Below are 25,556 nucleotides of genomic sequence, written 5' to 3' on the forward strand. Positions count from 1 at the left end.
AGACGCCTGGGCTAGCTGGAGAGTTGGGGACTGGGTGCAAGGGCGGACCCAGAGAGGGTAGCCTGCTTCCGCATTCCCCCAGGGCTTGGGGGAGGGGCGTCAAGCCTAAGGGCCGGATCCCAACAGGAAAATCCATGAGACTCTTTTTTTCCAGTAAACTACTCAGAAAAAGCCTGAGATGTCACTGTGGCTCAAGTGGTAGAGCACTAGCCTTGAGCACAAAGAGGCTCAGGGACAGCACCCAAGCTCTGAGTTCTAGCCCCAAGACCATCAAAACAAAACAAATAAAAAACACTGAGTTAAATCAACTTAAAAGAATGAGGAAAGGTTTATTTTGGCTCATATTTTAGAGGTTTCTATCCATGAAGACTTACCCTGTTGCTTTTGTAGTGAGATACTATATTGTGGCAGACAGTGTGCATGGCTAGGCAAAACAGCTCACCTCATAGCAGCTTGGAAGGAGAGAGAGGAGAGAGCATGGTCTCAATTCCTCTTCAGGGGCATGCCCCCAATGATGGAAAGAAGTTTCTCCTGTTTGGCTCACTTTCTGCTTCGTCAGACATGCTTGTACTTCATTGTCACTAGCAAATCAGAACTTCCTCTTGCCCTTTCTCTGCTTCCTACTCATGGATTGACTGCCTATGACAGAGATGTCTGAGTGTCCCTACCCAGGGAGAAGAAGCTCTGCTTTTGGCCAAAGCCCTTCAGTAGGATTCTGCCTTCCCTGGACCACGCTGGCTAAATTGTCTCTTGATATTATCTCTTACCTCCCTCTGTTACAGAACATTTCTTTTTCCTTCACTGCTTGTTATCACAGGTTTGTTTCTACAAATGTCATTTAAATTCTTTGTTCTGCAAGTTCCTTGGAGACAACTGACACAATTTGTTCATAATATATTCCCAGAATTAGCCCAGTGCCTGAAAGGGTGTAGACTCCGATTTTGTTTTTCAACTAATAGACAGCAGAAGATGTTTTCTAAGTCAGGTAACAACTCACCTCCTGTTCCTTCTATGAAATACCTTGGCTGTTGTTTCTTCAAATCAATTAATGCTTGGCTCATTTTAACTTAGAGCTTATGAAAGAAAATCTGTCTTGTCTTGCTCTTTTTATCACACCTCCCTCATTTTTCTCTTGTATCATTGATTCACACTCTCACTCGTATTGCCTTCAAAGGACCGTAACCAACTAAAAAGGATTCCAGCCTATAGGAGCAGAGCATAGTTTTGTTCTGGACAAAGGGTCTTTGATAAGGTCCCAGAGACTAGGCTCCAGTCAGTCTGTGCTCAGAGGTTCCTGGCATGGTAGTGTTCATTCCCAATGAGGCTGGCTTTTGGCAGCAAAAGCAGAAGAAAGCTTGTTGGTCTTTTGCTTGTATACTAGTTTTTTTTTTTATTTGTTTGTTTGTTTTTTGTTCACTTGCCTCGTTTTCTTTTGCTAGCTCACTTGACTCTCTAGTAGCCCAGGCTGGTAACAAACTCACAGTCGTTCTGTATCAACCTCCCTAGTGCTAGGATTACAGATGCACATTGCTTTTCCTAGCCTCAAAAGGAACCTGAGTATGTAAGTGTTTATAAATTAGTCATTAGCCTAAATAGAGCAGTGATGTGATTATTTGGGGAATTGGCTTAGAAAACTAGGGGACATTGTGAGAATCCAAAGGTAATGGGAGTACATCTCACTTAGTATTTGGCCAGGATGATGAAGATATGGGGACAACTTAGCCTATTTGGATATATTGGGGTTTGTGTGTGTACATTTCTCTTTGTGGTTACTGGTACCTTGTGCATTCCAGGTAACTTCTGATACTATTGAACTTGTCCCCAGTCCTCACTTGGCATATTTGGATTAGAAAATAAGCACATAATTAATGCATGAGGACAAGTGTTTAACAATAATTTCAGTAATATATCTGTAACTTCCAGAACTTCGCCATGGACATGCAATATGTTATGTAGAGTAGCTGCTTATCTACACCTCTTGCCTCTGATGTCTACAGCCTCCCATGTGTTAACATTTCCTTTGCTTCCTATGTTTAGCCTGAAGTTACCTGGCCCCAACCCATGATTCTATATGTCTGGATAATTCTCTAGACAAATAGCAATTGAAACCCAGTTCCCTTTGCAGTTAGGTTTGCTCTGGTCTCTGAATGTAATTCAAAGCAGTTTAGTAATCTAATTGCTTTGAAGTTTTGAAACAAGTTATTCTTAGTTTTTGTTACGATTTGCTTTGTAATTATGTGAATAGTTAAAGCAGTGTGAACTCTTAAAGTAGCTATTTGGTTAGGCTTCATAAAGGATGTGTGGTAGTAAACTTGATGTAAGCATGTGTGTACTATAGTTATCTGAAAATCTTATTCTTATTAAACCTATAGAACACTATCAATTATAGTCTGACTTTTAATTTCACTGTACAATTTGCAGTTCAGATTTTAATGAACATTGCAACAAAGAAGCAGATGAATTGTTGAAGAAAATAAAACAAATACAAACTTTTTTCAGAGGTATTTGTTTCAGCGGTATTTATTAGAAAAGATTCTTCAAACAGTAACTGATTTTTTTTTCTCTTTACGACAATGGTTAATTATTCTTTGAGTCTTTGTGCTATCCTGAAATTCATTGAGCAGTAGTCCATTGTAGACTTAGAAAAACAATCATTTTCCTGGAGAGAAACTTGAAAGTTAAAATGTCATGTCTAGGGAGAATAAGAGTCAATATGAATTGATTTAAACTTCCTTCCAGGCTTGGTATAATGGCTAAACAGGATACCCAGCAAGTAGTGAGTTACATCTTGTGGCCCAGAGAGGAGCTTTGATGTCTACAGGGGCGAGGACTAACAAATACCCCACTGAATAAACCTGGTGGGTGGCTAGTACAGGTTCAAAGGATGGTCCTACCTCTGAAGACCTAGCAGGAGCATCTTAAAAATTTGGCCTAGGGTCTGGAATGTGTCTGAGTGGTAGAGTGCTTGCCTAGCATCCATGAAGCCCTGGGTTCAATACCTCAGTACCACATAAACAGAAAAGCCAGGAGTGGTGCTGTGGTTCAAGTGGCAGAATGCTAACTTTGAGCAAAAGAAGCTCAGGGATAGTGCCCAGGCCCTGAGTTCAAGCCCGAGGACTGGGGTGTGTGTGTGGGGGGGGAGGGGGAACACAACACCAAAGAATAAAATAAAATAAAATAAAAATAAAGATGTAAATGACAACTCAGAGCTGAATGAAACTAAAATCTGAGCTTAATACAGTCTTAGATTCAGGACCAGGAGCGCTGTCTCTATCTCTATCTCTATCTCTATCTCTATCTCTATCTCTATCTCTATCTCTATCTCTATCTCTATCTCTATCTCTATCTCTATCCTTATCTCTATCTCTATCTCTGTCTCTGTCTCTATCTCTATCTGTATATCTGTATATATATACACATATATACACACACACATATATATATATATAGCTATAAGAGCTACAAGAGTTAGAAAATATAGAGTGAATAGTACTGACCATAAATTATAATATGGGACTAAAATATTTGCTATCTCAAAGGTCACAATGGAGGCACCCGACATCACCAGAGCCATCAATTCCAAAACCTTTAAAAAACCCTCTGAATGGTAATCGGGACAGATTTTAGCTTGTTCCCCATCTTCCTGTTGCATTTTAAATGTAGCTCAGTTTGCACAATACAGTGGCATAATTGGCTTCTCTGCATGTCTGTCTGTGAGAAGTTCCTTACTGCTCCTGGGGAATATGTTCTAACTGCATAGTTGCTCATCACGGTAACCTACAGCATTCCTGAATGAAGTAGCATTGCAAACATTTCACATCTCCCAGTTCCTCAGTCCCAGCCACAACTAATATGGCGAGTCAAATTGCAGGTTCAGGAGGAGGGTACAGAGAACCTAACTTTACATCTCCTAACTTTACATCTTACTGGGAGAGAGCGAAGCAAGGAGTGACACTACCCAAAAAGGAATGCACTTGACTGGACTTATGAAACAATAACCCCTTTGTACATCACCTGTATAGTCACCATTTTAAATTTTTAATAATTTTTAAGTCATTTTTGTTTTCCTAGTCTCTTAAAAAGGGAGATACAAAGGGAAGAAGCTGAGGAGGAGGAAAGAAAAGACAGGCAAAGAAAAAGCATGGGAAACTGGCAAGGGAAGTGAGATGTGAGAGGGCATGAAACAACTTCCACCAATACCAGCTCCTCAAGGCACGGCTGGCAATTTCCAGGCATTATCTGTATACAGGATTAGATTATGTGTGCATGGAGATGTGCATGGAGAATCTCACTTTTTTTTTGGCCTGTTCTCTATTCATAAATCATATCCTGTAAATGCTTGTCATAAAGCATCATCCTGAATCATAGGTGGTGCTGATTTTACATGTCTGTTCCCAGGCTGGATTAAGAGCACCAGAGGGAAAGCATTACTGTGCATTCTCTGTTTCAGCCCCTGCCAGAATACCTAGGACACAGTTATGCTTAATAAGTGCTGGCGAGATAAAGAATGGATGAAGTCCATAGTTTGTTGGCATCCACAGGAGGTATCCTCTTCAGTAGCCTCCCAATGATAGACATCTGTATTCAGGCTGGGATTTTGAGTCCACCCAGTTTTATTTCAATAGTGACGAAAGGAATTCTTTGAGACCACATTGTTTCTCAGGCAATCTTGTGACGTGGGCTTGACCTGCATGTTATAGGGAGGCCATGGAAAGTCGGAGACATTTTTCATTTAAAATTTTGTTTTGAAGATTCTCATTAGTGTATATTAGCTGTACAGGAGCAGTTTCTTTGTGGCATTTCCATATGGACATGATCATGGATCATGATCAAACTCTCTGTCTTCCTTCCTCTTTTCCATCCTCTTCCTCTTGCTCCTCCTCCTCCTTTTTTTTTTTTTTTTTTTTTTTTTTTGGTGCCAGTCCTTGGGCTTGAACACAAGGCCTGGGTGGGCACTGTCCCCGAGCTTGTGTTCAAGGCTAGCACCCTAACTACTGCTTGAGTGACAGGTCTACTTTTGGATTTTTGGTGGTTAATGGGAGAAAAGAGTTTCACAGACTCTCCTGCTTGGTCTTGCTTTGAACCTCGATCCTCAGATCTTAGTATCCTGAGTAGCTAGGATTATAGACACGAGCCATAGGCATCCAATCCCTTTTTTCTTCTTAAAGGCATTTTTACAGGTTTCAGTGTTGTTTTCATACATGCATATAAAGTACTACAATCATATTCACCCTTATTCATCTTCCCTCTGCTGATGACTTCCCCTACAATATAGCTTGTTTTTTTTTCCTGTGATTCATTTTTTTCTGCATGTATTACCACTTGGTGAAAACATATTCCTAGCTTAGCCTCTTACTCTGTTTTCTTCTGCTTTGCATCACTTTTAGGAATGTATCCCATTTTGTTGATTTCAACATCTCTGGGCTTGTGTCTCCAAGCCCAGAAGAAAGAGGTTCTAGAAGCAATTGCCATAATGGGTGAGGCAGAGCCTCTGCCAGGGCCAGGTTTCTGTCTTTCTCTTAAAGTATGGGTGTGGCACTGAAAATAAGTGAGGGTGGTTACCTGAAAACTTCTAGGAGCTTGTCTGTAGAGGTTAAAGTAGACAATACACTGGATGTAGGCACAAAGTGGTATTCCTTATTTGCAGACAGGGAAAAATCTCCCTTCTTTTTCATTGTTTTATTTTTAAGTTTTTAAATTATGAAGTAAAGCTTGGGAAAGTGCAAACTTGTGACTAATGGCCCTGTTTTGGGACTGGCTCACTGTCAGTGTGAGCTCTGCATTTCTCCACCCACAGAATCATCCCTGGGCCTGCTCCTTGTCACCTGCTTATAAGCTGTAGAGCAGCAGCCACTGAGACCCAGTGGGGCTTGGAGCCTTGGCCTGGAGCTGCTCAGAGGCCAGTGTGGACCCTGAGCTCCCAGCTGTGCCCTAAGGAGCTGGTATTGGTGGAAGTTGTTTCATGCCCTCTCACATCTCACTTCCCTTGCCAGTTTCCCATGCTTTTTCTTTGCCTGTCTTTTCTTTCCTCCTCCTCAGCTTCTTCCCTTTGTATCTCCCTTTTTAAGAGACTAGGAAAACAAAAATGACTTAAAATTATTAAAAATTTAAAATGGTGACTGTACAGGTGATGTACAAAGGGGTTATTGTTTGATAAGTCCAGTCAAGTGCATTTCTTTTTGGGCAGTGTCACTCCTTGCTTCGCTCTCTCCCAGCAAAAATGAATTTTGAGTTTATCCGCTGTCTATGTTTCATCTTATTGTGTGTGTACTGGGCATATCGTTGTTGAGATAATCTTAAAATGCCAGCCAAGTTTTCTGGTGGCATGTTCTTGGGCTGAAGAAAAAAACAGTGATCTGTCTCTCACTTGGTTGCATTTCAGGCTCTCCTTTTCTGGAGAAGAAAAAGACAGAAGTAGTACTCTGTTAGCACCCCCATAGCTCTTGTTTTTCCACTTTCATTATTGAATTGAGAAAGACACCAGCATTTCCATGCAGTCTGAACATTTTTACATCAACTATTCTGATGAAAGTGTGTCTTAGTTTTGTAGATAGAGGAGTGTTTTGTTTCGGAATGTTGATATTGAAGGATTTTCCACAGAGCAAGTTAAGTAGGACTAGCCCTATTGTATACTGGTGTATCTTGACTAGATGGGGGAGATACCACTACCCCCACATCTCCTATTTTGTTAGAGAAGGAAATATATAAACTTGGAAGAAAACAAAATGTTTTAAAACAAGCAGCCATTCATTAATACTGTGGCTTGTATTTCTGTAACTTTGTGTTTAGCCACTCTCTGACCTAGGTTAAAATTAAAAGATAGAGTGCCAGATGAGCAAGAAATATGATTTAAATAATGAACAAAATGTAAGTCTTCTCATCTGTTAATAAGGTATGTCATTTGATTTAGTAGACTATCTTTAATTTCTCTCAACAATTTTTCATAGTTATCAGCATGTCATAGCCCTGCAAAGTTATTTTTTGATGGTTTTGTTGAATTGTTTTTATCATCCTTGGATTATTTGTTGCTGATATGTAGAAAATAAAATTGGTTTTTTAAATAATTGATTTTTATTTATTGGTTTTATATCATACAACCTCACTGAACTCATTCATTGATTCAAATGTTTGTAGCAATTTCCAGGCATTATCTGTATACAGGATTATATTATGTGTGCATGGAGATGGTTTTAGTTTTTCCTCTGATCTGGATGCATTTTGTTTCCAACTCTAACCTGATTGCCCTGGCTAGAACTGTAGGATAGTGTTGCACAGAAATGGTGAGAATGATATCTTGCCTGTTCCTGATCTTTAGGGGAAAGCAGCCAGACATGAATTATTAAGTATGGTTTGGGTAGTATAGTTTTGGGTTTTTGTAAAGGAAGTTTCCTTCAAGTCCTTGTTGTATTTTCTCCATGAGTTTTAAATGTTTTCAAGTGCTTGTATTGCATTTAGAGAACATATTCATTTTGTCTTCTATTATGTTAGATTAACCAGTTATTGCATGCTAATCGAATATTACATTCTTGGGATAAATCATACCTGGCTGTGATAATAATTATGCCCATGTTTTGCTGGGTTTGGTGTGCTAGTTGTGTGTAGGTAAAATAGCATTGTGTTTTCTCATCTACTGTTGTACCACAGCCATTGGCACACAAGACTTCTTTGATTGTCCTGCATTGCTTCTCACCAGCAATGGCGTCCCCTGATCAAGTTCAGTTCTGGCACAAGTTACTTGGAGACTGTGTCATGTCCTAAAGATTGAGGGCTCAGTCCCCATGACTACCCCTACTTCAGACATTTTTGCAGGTTTGGCCTCCAAACCCCTGACTGACAACCTATAAATTGAGGTTCCTGTGACCTCTTCCTCAGGGTGAATTGATTTGCTAGAGTAGCTCACAGAACTCAAGGAAACACTATACTTACATTGATTGGTATACTGTGAAGGATACAAAGGATTTAAAGGATACAAAGCAGCAGTCACATGAAAGATACATGCGTGTAGCCCTGGACAGGTCTTCTATATAGGCGTTTCTGTCTTGTGGAGTTGAAATGTGCCACTTCCCAGCACCTACATTATTTTTTGGTGGGAGTCATGGGGCTTGAACTCAGGGCCTGGGCACTGTCTCTGAGTTCTTTGGCTCATAGCTAGTTCTCTACCACTTTGAGCCAAAGGGACACTTCTGGTTTTCTGGCATCACAGACTTCTTTGAAGGTTAGCTTTGAACTATGATCCTCAGATCTCAGTCTCCTGAGTAGCTAAGATTACAGGCTGGCCCAGCCAGCCCTATATGAATTTAGATTTCCCTCCCTGCAAGCTTCTATAAATTCACCTGTCTAGGAGGTCCCTAGACTCTGTCCTTTTGGGTTTTATGGAGGCTTTATTGTGTAGGCATAGGCCATAGACAACTGAATAAAAATGTAAGTAGGCAAATAAAAATAATGATTTCATGGTAATAGTCTGAGTGAAGAAACCTAGTAAGGCCAGTCTGTCCAGATTCTTCTTGCCTCTGTGTGTAGTATTTCTTCTTCATAGTCACGGAGGAGGATCACTTCTGGAATGGACGTCTTATGATCTATTACCAGACAAGGGAGGTAGGAGAATTTCCTTATGACCAGTTTCCAGACAGAAGAATAGGGTAAGATTAGAATATCCTCTTATTTTCTAGGATCTGCCTCCAGGAGAAGATCATAGAAATTTTAGTTTCTATGGTTTGCCTTCAGGAGAAGAAAAGAGCAGGTAAAAGGATGGCTGGAGAGAGTCAAAAGGAGAGTGCTTTGCTTTCTGAGGCCTAAAACATTTCACCATTATTCTAATCACTTAGAATAGGAATAGTGATCCAGGAACCTTGGACAAAAGCATGCATATCTCTGTCATACCACAGCAGTATTTTCTAAGGATTTTATGCCTGTGTTCATAAGAAAACATTAATAATTCTAAGAAATTGTCTTAAGTAAATAATTTCCTTAAGCAAACAGTTGTTGTAAGAATTTCAACAGTGTAAAGCCCTGAATTCAATTCCTAGTACTGTTTAAAAATTATGCAAAATAATGCATGCTAAATCCCTAGTGCAGTGCCTACTAGCACATAGTAAGAAACCAGCATGTGTGAACTGCTTTTGGGGGTTAATGTTATTACTCCGAGCATAGGATCTTGAGTCAAGGCAGACCTGGATTTGAATCTTGACTCTTGTACCTTCCTATTAGCTGTGTGATTTGGGCACCTTCTACCTTTTAACAGGTGTGTGTGTGTGTGTGTGTGTGTGTGTGTGTGTGTTGTGTGTGTGTGTATGTTGGTCCTAGGGCTTGAACTCAGGGCCTGGGCACTATTCCTGAGCTTTTTTGCTCAAAGATAATGCTTTACCACTTAAGCCACAGCTCCCCTTCTGGGTTTTTGCTGGTTGTTTGGAGATAAAAAAAAGTCTTAAAGATTTTTCTGCCCAGGTTGGCTTTGGACCACAATCCTCAGTTTTCAGCCTACTGAGTAGGATTATAGGCATGAGCCATTGGTATCAAACTTTTTTTTTTTAAGTATTGAATTCAACCCCCCCCCCATTTCTTTACTGTTAAAGTGATGTACAGAGGGGTTACAGTTTCATACGTAAGGCAATGCATACATTTCTTTTTGTTTGTTTGCTTGTTTTGTGTGGTTTTTTTTGGCCATTCCTGGGGCTTGGACTCAGGGCCTGAGCACTGTCCCTGGCTTCTTTTTGCTCAAGGCTAGCACTCTACCACTTGAGCCACAGCACCACTTCTGGCTTTTTCTATATATGTGGTGCTGAGGAATCGAACCCAGGGCTTCATGTATACAAGGTGAGCACTATTCCCATATTCCCATCCCCAATGCATACATTTCTTATCCCACTTGTTACCACCTCCCCCTTTCCCTGCCCCCCACCCCAAGTTGTACAATTGGTTTGCACCATATAGTTTTATAAGTATTGCTGTTGCGTTGGTTTGTCTTTTTATCTTTGTCTCTTGATTTTGGTATTCCCTTTCCCTTCCTTAGTTCCAACACACATATATACAATATCCACAGTTTGAAAATCAGTTACAGTGGTATCAGGGGTAAAACCATGGGGAAGAAGGACAAAAGAAAAAGGGCATAGTTTCACATGGTATGTTGAAGATAACAACAACGATAAACCACTTGTTTCCATAACTTGGAGTTCATTTCGCTTAGCATCATCTTATGTGTTCCTGTGGATATAGCTATTGAGCTATTGTGATCTTCTGCTAGTATTATCCTAGATATGTACTAATTATTACCAATGAGGGAAACAACAGAGTCTATATTTCTTTGGGTCTGGTTCACTTCACTTAGTATGAGTTTTTCCAAGTCCTTCCATTTCCTTATGGTATCTAACTTTTACTTATTTCTAAAAATTAAGACTAGAACGATAATAGTACTTTCCTCGTTATCTGGAGGATTTAATGCTAAATGCAAAACCAAATGCAGGGCCTGATAGACAGTTACATAACCCCTTTCTGCTTTTAAAAATACTGATAGTGTGGCATCATGAAGACAGAAACTGGAAACAATTGAACTGTCTGTTAATGGTGATTGATGATAGTATATGTGAACAGTGTAGTTATTAATCCTTACAGTGGATGGACCAGACTAATAGGGATATGGAAATATGTGTTCTAAGTGTTGGTGGTAGGCAAAGAAGCCAAGTATAGAACGGATGCAGTACAGGGTCAGGGGAGGGGGTCTGAAAGCCAGCCAGGAATACTGTCAGTTTCCACAAAGTGCTCCTGAGCAGCGAAGCAGAGATTCTAATGATCTTCTCTATCATTTGTGACCCATAAAACCTGAGTGCTTTCTTTTACCTTCTTCTGTCCAAACAGATTAAACTTTAGTTCTCATACAGAGAGGTTCTGTCAGGCTCTCAGCAGGACCTTGAGCATCTCAGTCAATGTATATTGCTGACAGGCTACTTTGATCTCCTGTAGGCAACCTGGCCATTCTGCATGCTCTTTTCAGTACCTGGACCACTTTACTTGTTCAGTTTCTCAAAAGTCTATTGGCTTGCTTAGAAGTCCATGAACGACTGTGTTTGTACTCAAGCCTTTTTGTTTTGTTCCAGGTTTCTACTCTGTTGTGTTTTAAACTCCATTTTGTAACAGTACTGCTTTGAGGCAGCCTGTTCTATGACCCCACCCCCCCCCCCCGCCCCTTACTGTGTCTACTTAACTATGTTACTAGGAGTAGGGAGGCTGAGGGGTTTCTGAATCATTTTTAAGTGAAAGGAAGGGTGGCACTCTGGTGTTTTTAAAGGATTAGAGGAGGTGATAGCTGGGAACTAGAGGCTCTAATTAGCTTACACCAGGTTTCTTATCCCCACTCTGTCAGATGGGAGTAGTGATAGTCAGAGGTGGTGTTTACAGTGGAGGCTAGAAAGAAAATTTGTGATTTCTGTGGCCTCAGGGAGAACCCATACTTCTGTAGGACCATTTTCTGTGTGCAACATATGTTGTCGCCTTGTACAAAGAAACTAGTACAATGGCACAAACTTGCCTAGTTAAAAATAGTCATTTTCACATTTTTGCCTGAAATAAAGTTCTATAAGAAGCTATGTATTTACAGATGTCTGCTTCACTGAAAAGTTTCAAGAAAACAGGCATTTAAATGGCTAATAGAGTTTAACACAGATTGATGGACTTGAAGTTCTAGAGTGTGTTAGAACCTGGGACTGTGAGTGTCCTCATCTAACTGTGGATCCCTCTGGCCAGATCCAGCTATGGACATAACTTGTTAAGAATGACCCATGTTATTAATAAGAGACTTTTCTAGTTCACTGAGACTAGGTACTTTACTGATGGCCCGTGTGTGTGTGTGTGTGTGTGTGTGTGTGTGTGTGTGTGTGTGTGTGTGTGTGTTTTGCTCCTGAAGGGCATGCATGGGTGCTGTCCCTGAGCTGTTGTGCTCAGGGTAGACCTCTACCACTTGAGCCACAGATACACTTCTTGCTTTTTGTGGTGATTAGTTGAAGAAAGAGTCTCAGAAACTTTCCTGTAGCTTGGCTTTGAAATGCAATCCTTAGATCTCAGCCTCTCGAGTAGCTAGAATTACAGGCATGAGCTACCAGTACTTGGCCCAGCTTTCTTTTAATTACTGGGTGTCTCAAACTGGGAAATTTAGGCTACACATATTTTTAAATAGTATTGATTGAACTTTCAAATTATTCTCCGTTGGTTTTTATCCTCCAAACATATTTTCAGGTGAAGCACTTCTGAATTTCAAGCAGTGTATACGGCTCTTAATATGAAAAATAAAGATTTTTCCTGTGCTTCTCAATTTCCAGTTGTAATCTAATATAGATTACCATCCCCTCTGTACAGGGTACACAAAAGTAACTGGACCTTTTGTTGATGGTCTCGGTTGTTATGAACAGCTACTGTGGTGCCATCAGCTGCGTAGATGTTGTATGATCCTGTATTGTCACTACATCCTAAGTAGTTTGAGTTTACAGGGCTTCTGCATGTTTGTGTTTCATAGTTTTGATTGACTTAGCCTTTCATTTGTCACTTCTGGTTTACACACATGCAAATATTGGTTTAGTCTGAATAACCTCATCTATTGCTCTTTCTTTGTCTCCTCTCCCCATTATCAGCTGTTTGTTCAACCTCTACATCTACTTTCTCAGGCTCCCAGTAATTAGTTGCCTCGAATGTATGTAGGAAATCAAATATGCTTGTTAGATTTGTTTCCAGAGGGTAAGTAAAAAAGACTAGCATTCTTGGAGCTTAATTTTAAAACCGTGCCATGGCCTCTCACCATGTCTTTTCCTCCTTCCCTTCCTGAGAGGCATTTCTATAAAAGCACTGTTGTGAGCGGTTTGCCTCCTCTCTCCTGACAGCATAATTGGCATGACATCATCAGTCCCACTCTGTTTTCATTTTCCTTTTTTCTTAATATCTTTCTCTGTGTCTAGAACACCATATGTGTGAAATTGATGTGTGGATAAGGAATGGATCCATAATGAGAAATTGATGTATGGATAGAAAGGACTACCTTAAACAGTATGGACTGAAAACAATCTGGCCAATTTCAAAGCATGTTGAGAGACTATTTGCATAAACGTGGGTTTGCAAGACTGTGCCTTCCATGTTGAATATGTAATTTGAAGAGTATTTTTTTGTTAGTTTATTTTGCAGAAATCTTTGACTTTCTGAATATGTACTGTTTGGAGGTACGATGCATGCACAGCCTTTAAAAATGCCTTTGTACAATTTCAAAATAACTTCATTCACAGCATACACAGAAATCTAAAAGACACATGATATTTACAAGAATATAAGGATATTTTTAAAGGATAATCTTCTATGCCTTATATTCTTGCTTTCTGTTTATACTGTCAGAAAAACATTACAATTACCTTTTAAAAGACTACATAAAATGGAGTTGCGACGAAAGTTGGATATAAATCCTAGGTAACTGTGATAAAACAACTGACAAAATTTAAAGAAACATCGATTTCATTCATAATTCAAAAGTACTAAAGTTGAGACCAGCTCCTTAAAAATCAAACTGCTTTCTTCCAGAGAAATAAGCAAATTAGCAACACTTTCCCCCACCATCATTAATCTGCTCTAAAACTATATTTTTACAATGCATTTCTTTAAAATCCCTTGCTTCTACTTTCTCCCAAACTAGGTCAATATCAAAACAGTATACAATGCTTATAAGTTTCTGCTCTTCTATTACCACTTCATACTTTTTAAGAAGTCCCAAATTCAAGGGGCAATATTCATTTAACACAATGGCAAACGTGTTTCTTAAAAACCCAGTTTACAAAACAGTGAAATGATGTAAAATGTATAGTCAGGTCTGTAATACCAGCTACATCAAACTAGTATTTTTAAGAAAGCAAGCCTCTTACAAGCACAGGAGTACACTAACTGATCCAACGGCAGAGGCAAGTCTGTAGCCAGGAATCACCCGGTTTTATATCCGACCAATTATATGCCAAGTGCTTATGCACACCAATCTGACAAGACATCCTGAGAAAGCACCTTGAAAACTGCGTGAATTCTTAACCAAACTGGTCTTGTGCAAAAAGCAGTCTATATATGGGACACAGTTAAATGTATCAAATTTATCAGTGTCAAATTATTGTACTCATTTTTACAAACTGAATGCAGCCAATGGCTGAAGAATATTGTTGATGAATTTTAAACATTGGGTTTCTGAGTAAACACAAGATAGCCTTGATGTCTTACTAAGAAACAAGTAGATGAAGAAAAACTGCTATCATATACAGTACAGTTCATTGCTTAAGATATATTGTCAGTGATCAAATCTCTTTGGAAAATCAGTAATTAATATTGCTTGCTACAGATTTTTTTTTGTTTTTAATTGCTCCAAGTTCATATAGCTTCTTAAATGGCTTGTATAAGCTAATACTGCACTTGGCACCTGGCCCATTGGCAGTGTGGAGGCTTTAATTTTGCATCATTAAAATGTAGATTTTTAAGAACTGCAGGCATTTTTTCTTTCTTTTCATAATTTCGTTTTTTTTTTCTTTCTTATTTATTTTCAAAGTGATGTACAGAGAGGTTACAGTCTCATACATTAGGCCTTGGGTACATTTCTTGTAATGTTTGTTACCTCCGTATTTTTCTTTTGTTCTTTTTTATTTAAAATGCAACATAAGGAATACTCAACTCATGTTTAGAAAATTAAGTACTTTCTGAACATATGAAAAAAAGCTTTACTAAAAGAAAAATGCAGCTAGATGAAATGCAGCATATTTTTTCAATTCAATTGATTGAAGTTTTAAAAAAATGGTAATTAATTATTGCTAGGGATATGGAAGGACAGATGTGTCTTTGAACTTCCAGGAAAAGAAAATGCATATATATACAAATTTTCTGGAGATAAACTTCGCAGTCAATTTCAAGCATTTTAACACTCCTATCCAGTAATATTGTGTATAGGGATTTCTTTCTACATTAGGGATTTCTTTCTTAAAATTATTTGCAATTCAAATTTTAAAAGTACATGTTGGGATGTTTATGGCACTAATGTCCCTCAATGTGTGTTTTAGTTGTGGCATTTTTCCAGCTGCAAAGTACCTAACAAGCAATGAAATGTTTTTATTAGGACTATTTTATCACAAAGGAAAAATGATTATATTTGAAGTCATGTTCAAAACGACATAGAGTCTCTATCAAAAAGTATATTTTTTTAAAATCCATAAGTGCTAAGTGTAGTGGCACATACCTGTGTAATCCCCACACAAGGAACTCTGAGGCAGGAGGATTGACAGTTTGAGGCCAGCCCAGGCTATACAGTGAGGCTCTCAAAAATAAATGAGCAATGAAAGTACATGAAAAGTAGTCAAAAATAATTTTGAAACTGACCATTTTAGATCTAAGAATGTAATCATGATGTTTGCTGTGCTGTGTTTTGGACTTACCAAAATATTTCAGGCCCTTTCTGAGCAGACAAACCATTTCTTCCTAAGGCCAGTGGTTATTTTATGTATAGGTGAAAAATGGTGCTCCTTTTTTTTTTGTTGTTGTTGTTGTTTAAACAATGACTTCTGTGTTTACTGTTCAGATAAAAACTTTGATGATGAAGATTCTGTGGATGGTAATAGACCTTCCTCAGCCAGTTCTACATCATCCAAGGCCCCACCAAGCTCACGGAGAAATGTCGGAATGGGGACCACCCGTCGGATTGGGTCGTCTACTCTTGGATCCAAGTCTTCAGGTAAGACCGGGTCCTCTGTGGTGTTCTGGGGCCTACTGTGTATGACACTTGCTTGTGATGTCCCTCAGAAGTGAGCGGGGCCCTGCCCTTTATGCATCATATCGCTACTGCTTGTCTTTGACTGGATTGGCAATACTCTATCAATTCTGATAAGCTAGTAACTTTAGCTGGAGCTACTATTCAGACCTCTGCCATATTCTGGTGATGCAGAGCCCACAGGACATGAAGCTAACACAGCTCAGAGCAGCCTGCTCTGAGATAAAGAGCAAGTGGATCCCCCACTCTAAGGGCATTGTTTGGTCATTTGATCCATCTTGTCTCAAACCACTGTAGAATTTTTTTTCCCAATTTCTTTTTAAGACAGAGTATCCCCAAACCTTAACTGTTTTATTTTTGCAAGAAGCATTTTTCCTTGTGAAGACTAGCTTAGATGTTGAATTAAACAGTACATTAGGTCTCTAAAGCTATGAAAATTAATTATCAGAGATGTCCTGTTACTTAGATCTCAGTTTTTAAATTTACACACATATTTCCTAGTTTTTGCTTTTAAAGATGGAGGTAGCCACTGCTTTTACAACTGTGCTCACTAATGGCACTGGTCCTTTTAGCTGGAGGTGGGAGAGGTGACTGGATCTCACAAGCCACAAGACCTAAAGCCGAGTGGGTCACATAAAAGCTAAACAAGGATGGCTTTCAAGCACTGTCACCTGATGATCTGTGCAGGGCTCTCGACCTACTTGGAATGTTGTCTTCACAAAACTGTAAGACACCATGCTGCCACGCCAGCCCTGCAATCTCCAGCCATGGAAAGCTGGGCCCACACAGGAAGAGCAGGAAAAGTGTTGCTGTTTCCTGTTATTTTTCTTAGTTCTTCCCCGTCGTTTTGGGGTGTGTTTTTAAGAATTTTTTTTATCATACTTGTTATTCAGCTTAAGTTCACTTAACATAAAATTATTTAAAGGCTAGATGAGCTCAGGTGGTAGACTTCTTTCTTTTCGTACAGGAAGCCCTGGGTTTCAGTCCTCAGTACTGTTTTGTTGGTGCTATGGCTTAACTTGGGGCTTTGTGCTTATTATACATGTGCTCTACCATTGAGCCATGCCTCAGTCCCAAAGTAACCACTTAGAGAAACATTTTTAATGTTTTATCCGCTTAGAATCATGTGTCAGAATTGAACAATCTTGCCTAGTTTTCTTGATCTGTCCTTAGGTAGTACTAGTTTTACAAACAAGGTATAAAAATTTTGTGATCAACATAGTGAGTTTGTACAAGTCCTGCCCCTGTGTGGGTCAGTTCAGCAAAGATGACAGCCCTGACTTCTCCCCAGCCCTGCTATGCATCTGCCCCCTCCCCTCCCCAATTTGTGTCATACCATGGTGGTGACCTTACTTTTTGACTTCTTGTATTGCTAGTCTGCAGTGTTGCCAGTCTTCTAGTTCACTTCCCATGTGTGGTATAGAGAAAATGCTCAGTACCTTTTTCTGGGTGGGTTCCAACCCTTCCAGTGACGTAGACATGAGAGGACCTGGGAGAGAGAGCGTATATATATCACAATGTGGGGCTGTTGTCCATTTTCCGTTAGTTTTATCACTGCAGTATAAACAGTCATCAAGAGTGATGACACATACTTGGTGCTGCCTGAAATGGTCTTTAAAAAGTCAGTTTTTATGTAAAAGTTTCATTAGACCACATTTCTTGCAAAAAAACTCAGAAAATAGTCTTATGGATCAGTGTACATCTTTAAATGGAGCTTTCAAGGATGACTATAGGCATCGATTTAAAATCTGTTATTATAAGAAAATAACATTACCTGGTTTTTATGCAAAAGTGGAGTTCATGCAAGCAAAGCAAAATAACTTTCTCTTAATTGTAGCAATTAACTTTTTTGGGGGGAGGGTACCAGTTCTAGGACTTGAACTCAGGGCTTGGGTGCTGTCCTTTGACCTTTGTCACTCAAGGCTCTACCATGTGAGCCAAGAATCACTTCCATGTTTTTGGTAGTTGAAGATAAGAGTCTCATGGACTTTTCCTGTTCACGTTGGGTTTTAACTGTCATCCTCAGATCTCAGCTTCCTAAGTAGCTAGGACTACAGTTGTGAGCTATGATTTCCAGCTTCGCAATTAACTCTTATGTATATGAAGCATCTTAGTACAACTTTGTGGGTGGGGGAAACTTGAATTTAAAAAATCATAAATTTTAGGAATAGAATTTTTTTTCTTATTGTCCAAGTGATGTACAGAGAGGTTACAGTTTTGTATGTTAGGCATTGGATACCTTTTTTAGGAATAGAAATGTTTTAACATATACATGCACATACAGCAACTTAATTCTTTAGACCAGGTTTGAGAATTTCACTAATTTATGCTGGATTCCCAATAATACAATTTTAACTTCAAATTAAATTTCTGTTATATCTGTTTATTTGAAATCTTTACAATATATGTTGTCTACATCCTTTATAATCTAGACTCTCTAATTACTGCACTTCTGCTGGGCATGGTGATACATCTCTGTAATCTCAGCACAAAGGAGGCTCAGGCCAGTGGATAGTGAGTTCAAAGCCAGCATTTATTTATTTATTTATTTATTTTTTAGTGAGATCTTGTCGATAGATAGATAGATGTATGAGAATTCTACCCAGGTGCTAGTGTCGCACACCTGTAATTGTAGCTAGCTACTCAGGAGGATGAGATCTGAGCATCATGGTTCAAAGCCAGCCTGGGTGGAAAGTCTGTGAGACTCTTTATCTCCAGTTAATTAGAAAAGCTGGAAGCAGAGCTGTGGCTCAAGTGGTAAAGCACTAGCTTTGAGCTGAAATTCAGCTCTGGGACAGCGCTCAGGCCCTTAGTTCAAACCCAGGTCCAGTGGCTGGGGGTGGGTGGATAGGAGGCAATGTGGGGTGGGGTGAGGTGTGGGAAGGGAGAGAATTACTGAATTACTGTTGTTGTTCTGTTGATAGCAAATCAGCAAGGTACTATCTTTTATTTATTTATTTATTTACTCATGTTACGTATATACATACATACATACATACATACATACATACATTGAAAAGTTCTTCAGTTTTTGGAAAAGGAAATTTATCGTAATGAACAAACACTCCTTAGTTGATAGCAAGAATTCCTTCAGGCTGGGTGCTGGTGGCTCACACCTGTAATCCTAGTGTCTCAGGAGGCTGAGATCTGAACGTCTGAGGATTGAAGGTCTGTGGTTTGAATCCAGCCCAGGCAGGAAAGGCTATGGGACTCTCATCCCCAATTAACCAACAGAAAGCTGGAAGTGGAGCTGTGACTCAAAAGTGGTAGAGTGCTAACCCAAGCACAAAGTGACTCAGAGACAGTGCTGGGTACTATCTTTTAGCTTTTGTGGTTGGAGGCTTGTGCTCTACTACTTTGAATTACAGCTCCACTTCCAGTTTTCCACTGGTTAATTGGAGATAAGAGTCTCATGGACTCCTTTGCCTGGACTGGCTTTGAACCCCGATTTTCAGATCTCAGCCTCTTGAGGAGCTATGATTACAGGTGTGAGCCATCAGTGCCTGGCTCTTTTTTTTTTTTTTTTAAAGAAACAAATACTCGTTTCCATTTCATGTGTGCATTTTGATAAATGTTATTTTATATGATAAGAGGCATAGAGGCATTGCACCTTGGTTTTCTTCCCCTAAGAGTATCTTCTTTTAGTCTCACTGTGTGTGAATGCCTAGAAATGTTTCTCAATTCTATGATTTTATATGTATGTATGCATATGTATGCATGTATGTATGTCCTTTAAAAATAGTTTTTAAAACTTCCAAAATGTAATTTCAGACTTCTAATGTATGTTTTATACATTCTTTATTATACATTGTATTGTTAATATGAAACTATTTTATAGCTGCAAAAGAAGGTGCTGGTGCTGTTGATGAAGAAGACTTTATTAAAGCATTTGATGATGTACCTGTAGTGCAGGTGAGTGAGGATATTTGAGTATGATTAAAAAGAGAAATATTGTTCAAATTGTAGTTTTTTTCAAATATGTCTGTATTAGTTTTTATGACTACAGTGAAATGCCTTGACAACCAACTTAAAAGAGAAAGATTTATTTAGCTCACTTACATCCGAAGTATTTTGTGCAGGCTTGGGGAGGGCAAGAGGGCGAGAATGGAAGTGACTACATGTCAAACTAGGAGCAGAGACTTTTTATAGCAGCCCTGTTCAAATGACCTTCCAAGGACATGTCTTCACAGATTCAGGGTCCCCCTCCTAAAGATTCTGCCACCTCTTGATAGCATGACTCTGGGGACCAATCATTGAACACATGACCTATGTGGGTCACTCATGTAAAACCATTGCATATGCAGAATTTTAAAATTAGGTTTTGTCTTTTAAACTATCAAGACTATAAGAGATGTGAGGTACAGACTAGGATATTATGGGGCTATTTATTTATTTATTGCCAGTCCTGGGGCCTGGGCTCAGGGCCTGAGCACTGTCCCTGGCTTCTTTTTGCTCAAGGCAAGGCTAGCACTCTGCCACTTGAGCCACAGTGCCACTTCTGGCTGTTTTCTATATATGTGGTGCTGGGGAATTGAACCCAGGGCTTCATGTATACATGTCAAGCACTCTTGCCACTAGGTCATATTCCCAGCCTGTGGGGCCTTTTAAAGAACAGGAAGAACATAAATCAGGTTTGAAGTTTGCTGGACAACTCACTTGACTGAATTTTTTTTTTTTTTTTTTTTTGCCAGTCCTGGGGCTGGAACTCAGGGCCTTAGCACCATCCCTGGTTTCTTTTTTTTGCTCAAGGCTAGCACTCTACCTCTTGAGCCACAGCGCCACTTCTGGCATTTTCTATATATGTGATGCTGAGGAATCGAACCCATGCCTCCATGTATGCGAGACAAGCACTCTACTGCTAGGCCATATTCCCAACCCCTGGACAACTCATTTGAAAAATAAAGAAATAGATGATTGGGTTAGATGAGAGAACAAAGAAGCATGTTTATTTAGGGATTGCTATTAGGGAAAAAAGTAAATTTGAAAGAATTTATTATCTGAAAGCCTACCGAGAATAATTTCATAAAAGCCTGTTTTATGCCATCTCTGATACATAAGTATCTCACAGATTTAGAAAAAATAATTTATGGAAGTTGGGGCACATGCACAAATTTTGGAGTGTTTTGTGCTTCAGTTATCTTCTGTTGCTGACCTGTGTGACTTATACCCTTGATTTCTATCGTACTTAGTGTTTGTTGTGGGCATATGGGATGCCATATGTTTGAACACCACAGATGTAGGTTTTTCCTTCAGTACTCTGACCTTCCTAGGGTGGTTCAGTCTTGGTTGATATCTTACAATCAGGTGTCAGATAACTGAGTAAGTAGAGTTGAAGTCTTTAAAGATAGAGCTATATAATGTGATACTACAAATAGCACTGTGAGTAGTAAAATGACTTAAGCATCACTGACTGTAGCTTCTTTTGCCCATGAAATCCTCATTACATTAATAATGTAGTGAGACAGAGGGGTACAAGCTTCATTTAAGGTGAGCCTGCCTATTTTCTCATAGACAGTTCTTAAAAGTGAAAAAGTTTTATTATCCATGTTATATATTATTGACTTTATGAAAGTAAGAAACAATCTTTATCCTTCAGATTTTCTTGTACTGACTATAAATTAACTTTACTTGCAGATTTATTCCAGCCGAGACCTCGAGGAATCCATAAATAAAATTAGGGAAATATTATCTGATGACAAGCATGACTGGGAGCAGAGAGTAAATGCTGTAAGCTATTGACTTCTTTGTGTGATTACCTTCAGATTTATTTAAATGTTCCAACTATTTTATTACGAAATTGAGGAGTAGCTCTAATGAATTCCAAATAGCAAATATTTTTAAGTATAACTTAGCATATTTATTTTCCCATTTTAGATGTAGCATCTCATTTTTTTATTTCTTTTTTGAGATGGAGGTTGCACTCAATAATTCAGGCTGACTTGGAATTTGCTATGTAATTTAAATTGGCCTACAATCCTCCTGCCTTAATGCTCCTCTGAGTGCTGGGATTATAAGCATGAATCGTCACTACCAGTCCTATTTCTACATATTTTTATAACATGCCAATTTACATCATCACCTACCTGCTGTTCTCTGAACAAAGCCCTATTTGTGGCATGTGTGGTGACAGCCTTCATTCTAGTCTTGTAAAGATGAAATTCTGTGATTATTTGCCTGTAAATGGCATTTTAGTTTGAATATATGCCCCTAAGTATTCTTCTTTTTTTTTTTTTTTTTTCTTGTCACTTGCTAGAAAGTTGTCCCTCCTCCTTTTTGGGGGATCAGTTGTGAGGTTTAAACTCTGGGCCTGGGCGCTGTCCCTGAGCTCTTTAGCTCAAGGCTAGCTCTCCACCACTTGAACCACAGCACCAATTCTGGTTTTCTGGTGGTAATTGGAAATAAGGGTCTCATGGACTTTCCTGCCTGGGCTGGCTTTGAACTGCAGTCCTTAGATCTCAGCCTTCTGAGTAGCTAGGATTACAGGCATGAGCCACTGGCATCTAGCTTTCCACCTCTTTTTGAAAGTAGATTAAGGAAAGTGAGTGAGTTGGTTATTAAGATGAAGGGAGTGTCTTATGAGGAAAGCTGTTTTAGTTTAGTACTAGCAGGATGATAGGTGGGAAAATTGTTAGTATATTCTATTTCAAATTCAGACTATCCAGTTAATGATGCAGTGGAGAATAATATAGAAACATTGTAGGAATACTCCTTGTTTTGATTCATCAAATAAGTGGCATTTGAAGTGGGATGTGGGGGAGAGTAAGCTTTTTGCATACTAAAATGGGTTTTAGTTATTTGTATCATGGAATAAAGATTTCTGATTTAAAAAAAAGAAAACAACTGTAAGACCAAGCTGGTGCTGGTGGCTCATGCCTATAATCCTAGCTACTCAGGAGGCTGAGAGCTGAGGATCACAGTTCAAAGCCAGCCCAGGCAATAAAGTCCATGAGACTCTTATTTCCGATTAACCACCAGAAAGCCAAAAGTGGTGCTGTGGCTCAAGTGGTAGAGCACTAGCCTTGAGCTGAAGAGCTCAGGGACTGCACTCAGACCCAGAGTTCAAGCCCCACTACTGACCAAAAAAAATTAAAAACTCAGAAAAACTGTAGGACCATGCGCCAGTGGCTCACACCTGCAATTCTAGCTTCAGAGTAGGCTGAGATCTGAGGATTGCAGTTTGAAGCCAGTCTGTGCAGAAAAGTCTCTGTGAGACTCTTTATCTCCAATTAACTACTCAGAAAACCAGAAGTGGCATTGTGGCTTAAAGCGGCAGAGTGCTAACTTTAAGTGAAAGAGCTCAAGGGAGAGCCTAGGCCCTGAGTTCGAGCCCCACCACTGACTCACACATACAATAAACAAATTCCTAGGAATTAACAATTAGATCAAATACTAAATTATTAAATTAAATATTAAGTATTTAAATCATATAAAGATGTCAACATTTAAAAATTATTTAGTGTTGTGATGTGTAGGCTTGTTTTATGTGCTAGATGTTGAATTCTTCAGGAAAAATTGTTTCTTTGTTGATTAAACTGTATAATTGAGCTCTTACATTTCATTGCTTCTTTTAGGTGTATTCTTTATTACAAACTGTTTCATCTTATCTCTGGTTTTTCTCTGTCCCATTAGCTAAAAAAGATTAGATCTTTACTTTTGGCTGGAGCTGCTGAATATGATAACTTCTTTCAACATTTGCGTCTTTTGGACGGAGCCTTTAAACTCTCTGCTAAGGATCTGCGGTCTCAGGTAGTGCGGGAGGCTTGTATCACGTTGGGGTAAGGACCGCAATGCTCCGTATTCTCACATACCATAGTAGTCTCCGCATAGAGCCTCAGGGATGGCTGCTTGCACATGTGCATTGGGTCTCCTCCACAGAACCCCTGACTGGTCTTGAAGACCCTTGCCAGTTTACTCTCTGTTCATATGTTAACTTTGCTGGATTAAGCAAAGTGCAGTGGATTGTAAAATTTACTCAGTGATGTATCTCTGAAGCCTCTATCTGAAATTTGAAGCAGTTTTTATTAGTATGAAAATAAATTTGTATAAAATAAAGTTGATTTTTGCATAGAGAATATAATATGACTATCAGATGGTTTATGTGCTTCTAGAACAGTACTGTAGCTATAACATTAAAGTTAAAGACAAGTACTGTGGTAATATTTTATTTTCGCCAAACCTGCTTCAGATTTGGTATTTAAATGTGTTGGAATATTGAAGCACCAGCAAACATTGCTGCTATTCAGTTTTGGTGGCAGGAAGTTACATTATGTGAAAAATTTAAAAAGGGCAAGGGAGTTTTTTATATTTACACTTTATTGGTTTACAACCAATCTGTTGCAGTTTTAAGACTTACATGGAAATAATTAAGAAAAATAACTTTTAAATGCACATTTCAAAATTATTCTTAAAGTATTTTTGACTTGTCTTTTATCTCTAGATGACTTTGATGGCTTTCAAATGTGAAGAGCTGTATTTGCTTCACTTTAATAAGACTATAACTACAATCCTGCATTCATTTCTGTTATAGGCATCTGTCATCAGTTCTGGGGAATAAGTTTGACCATGGAGCTGAAGCCATTATGCCAACTATCTTTAATTTAATTCCAAACAGTGCCAAAATTATGGCCACTTCTGGTGTTGTAGCTGTTAGATTAATCATTCGGGTAAGTATGTTGCAGGGCCATTCATAAAAAAGCAATTGGTAAATGTAGATGCTTGATAAGAAGAATAGAGGAATTTCTGATTAGAGTGATTATTTATTTGGACTCAGACTATACATATATAATATGTGAGCTTTTTTTGGTCTGTAATGTGATCAGTAGGAATGGGTTACATTTATTGAGGTGTTGATCGGTAATCATTCAATTGTGTGTGTGTGTGTGTGTGTGTGTGTGTGTGTATGCATGCACACGCACGCACGCCCACCAGTACTAGGGCCCAAAATCAGGGTCTGGGCACTGTCCCTGAGTTTTTTTTGCAAAAGTCTAATGTTCTGCCACTTGAGCCACCATTCCACTTCTGGCATTTTTCTGGTTAATTGGAGATAAATGTCGTATGGACTTTATTGCCTGAGCAGATGCTCAAGATCTCAGCCTTCCTAGTAGTGAGAATTAAAGATATGAGCCAGCATTTGTCATTGGCTTACTTTGTTTTCTTTCTTGAGGTTTGACTCCAGGGCTTTGCACATGCTTTGTAGGTACTCTGCCATTGAGCTGCATCCCTTGCTTCTCGCCTGTGGTCTTTTGTACCTGAAAATCTGCTCCCATTGCTAGGCTCATTCTGGTCTCATCTTTCTGCTATTGTTCTTCCCTTCTTAATCCCAGGACTTCCATGTTAGGTATTTGTGCTTGCAGGTTTGCTATTTAACCCAAATTTTAATTAATTGCATGTAAACATAGAAACCAAATCATATCTGAGTTGCTTGTGTCCGAGTTTTCAGTAACAGTCAATGGTTTAAGAAAAAGCTTTTTTTTTTTTGCCAGTCCTTGGGGGCTTGAACTCAGCTTCTGAGCACTGTACCTGGCTCCTTTTTGCTCACGGCCAGCACTGTACCACTTAAGCCACAGTGCCACTTCTAGTTTTTTCTATGTATGTGGTGCTGAGGAATTGAATCCAGGGCTTCATGTATGTGAGGCAAGCACTTTACCACTAGGCCCAAGAATAAGCTTTTTAGAAGGAAAGTTTTCTACCACCCTTCCTCCCTACCTTCAAGGTCCAATTTTTGAAACTTTAGGTCTTAATGATTCTGAATAAAACTTATCCAGAATGTTCTTGATTTTCATGGGTTACTTACTGGCTT

The 25,556-nt window shown here is 39.1% G+C and overlaps 1 protein-coding gene across 13 annotated transcripts in view; it reads left to right on the plus strand.

The window, feature by feature from the left end:
• Positions 1–25,556, plus strand: part of Clasp1 (cytoplasmic linker associated protein 1) — a 252,343-nt gene that overhangs the window by 124,325 nt on the left and 102,462 nt on the right. For all 13 annotated transcript variants that reach the window (XM_048368821.1, XM_048368810.1, XM_048368809.1 and 10 more), the window contains 5 exons: positions 15,569–15,721; positions 19,596–19,669; positions 21,392–21,484; positions 23,387–23,532; positions 24,285–24,420. In XM_048368821.1, the coding sequence (XP_048224778.1) occupies positions 15,569–15,721; positions 19,596–19,669; positions 21,392–21,484; positions 23,387–23,532; positions 24,285–24,420 (602 nt within the window). The remainder of the gene's footprint in view (positions 1–15,568; positions 15,722–19,595; positions 19,670–21,391; positions 21,485–23,386; positions 23,533–24,284; positions 24,421–25,556) is intronic.

Source organism: Perognathus longimembris, chromosome 20 (genome assembly GCF_023159225.1).
Source record: "Perognathus longimembris pacificus isolate PPM17 chromosome 20, ASM2315922v1, whole genome shotgun sequence".
Classification (NCBI taxonomy): Eukaryota; Metazoa; Chordata; class Mammalia; order Rodentia; family Heteromyidae; genus Perognathus; species Perognathus longimembris.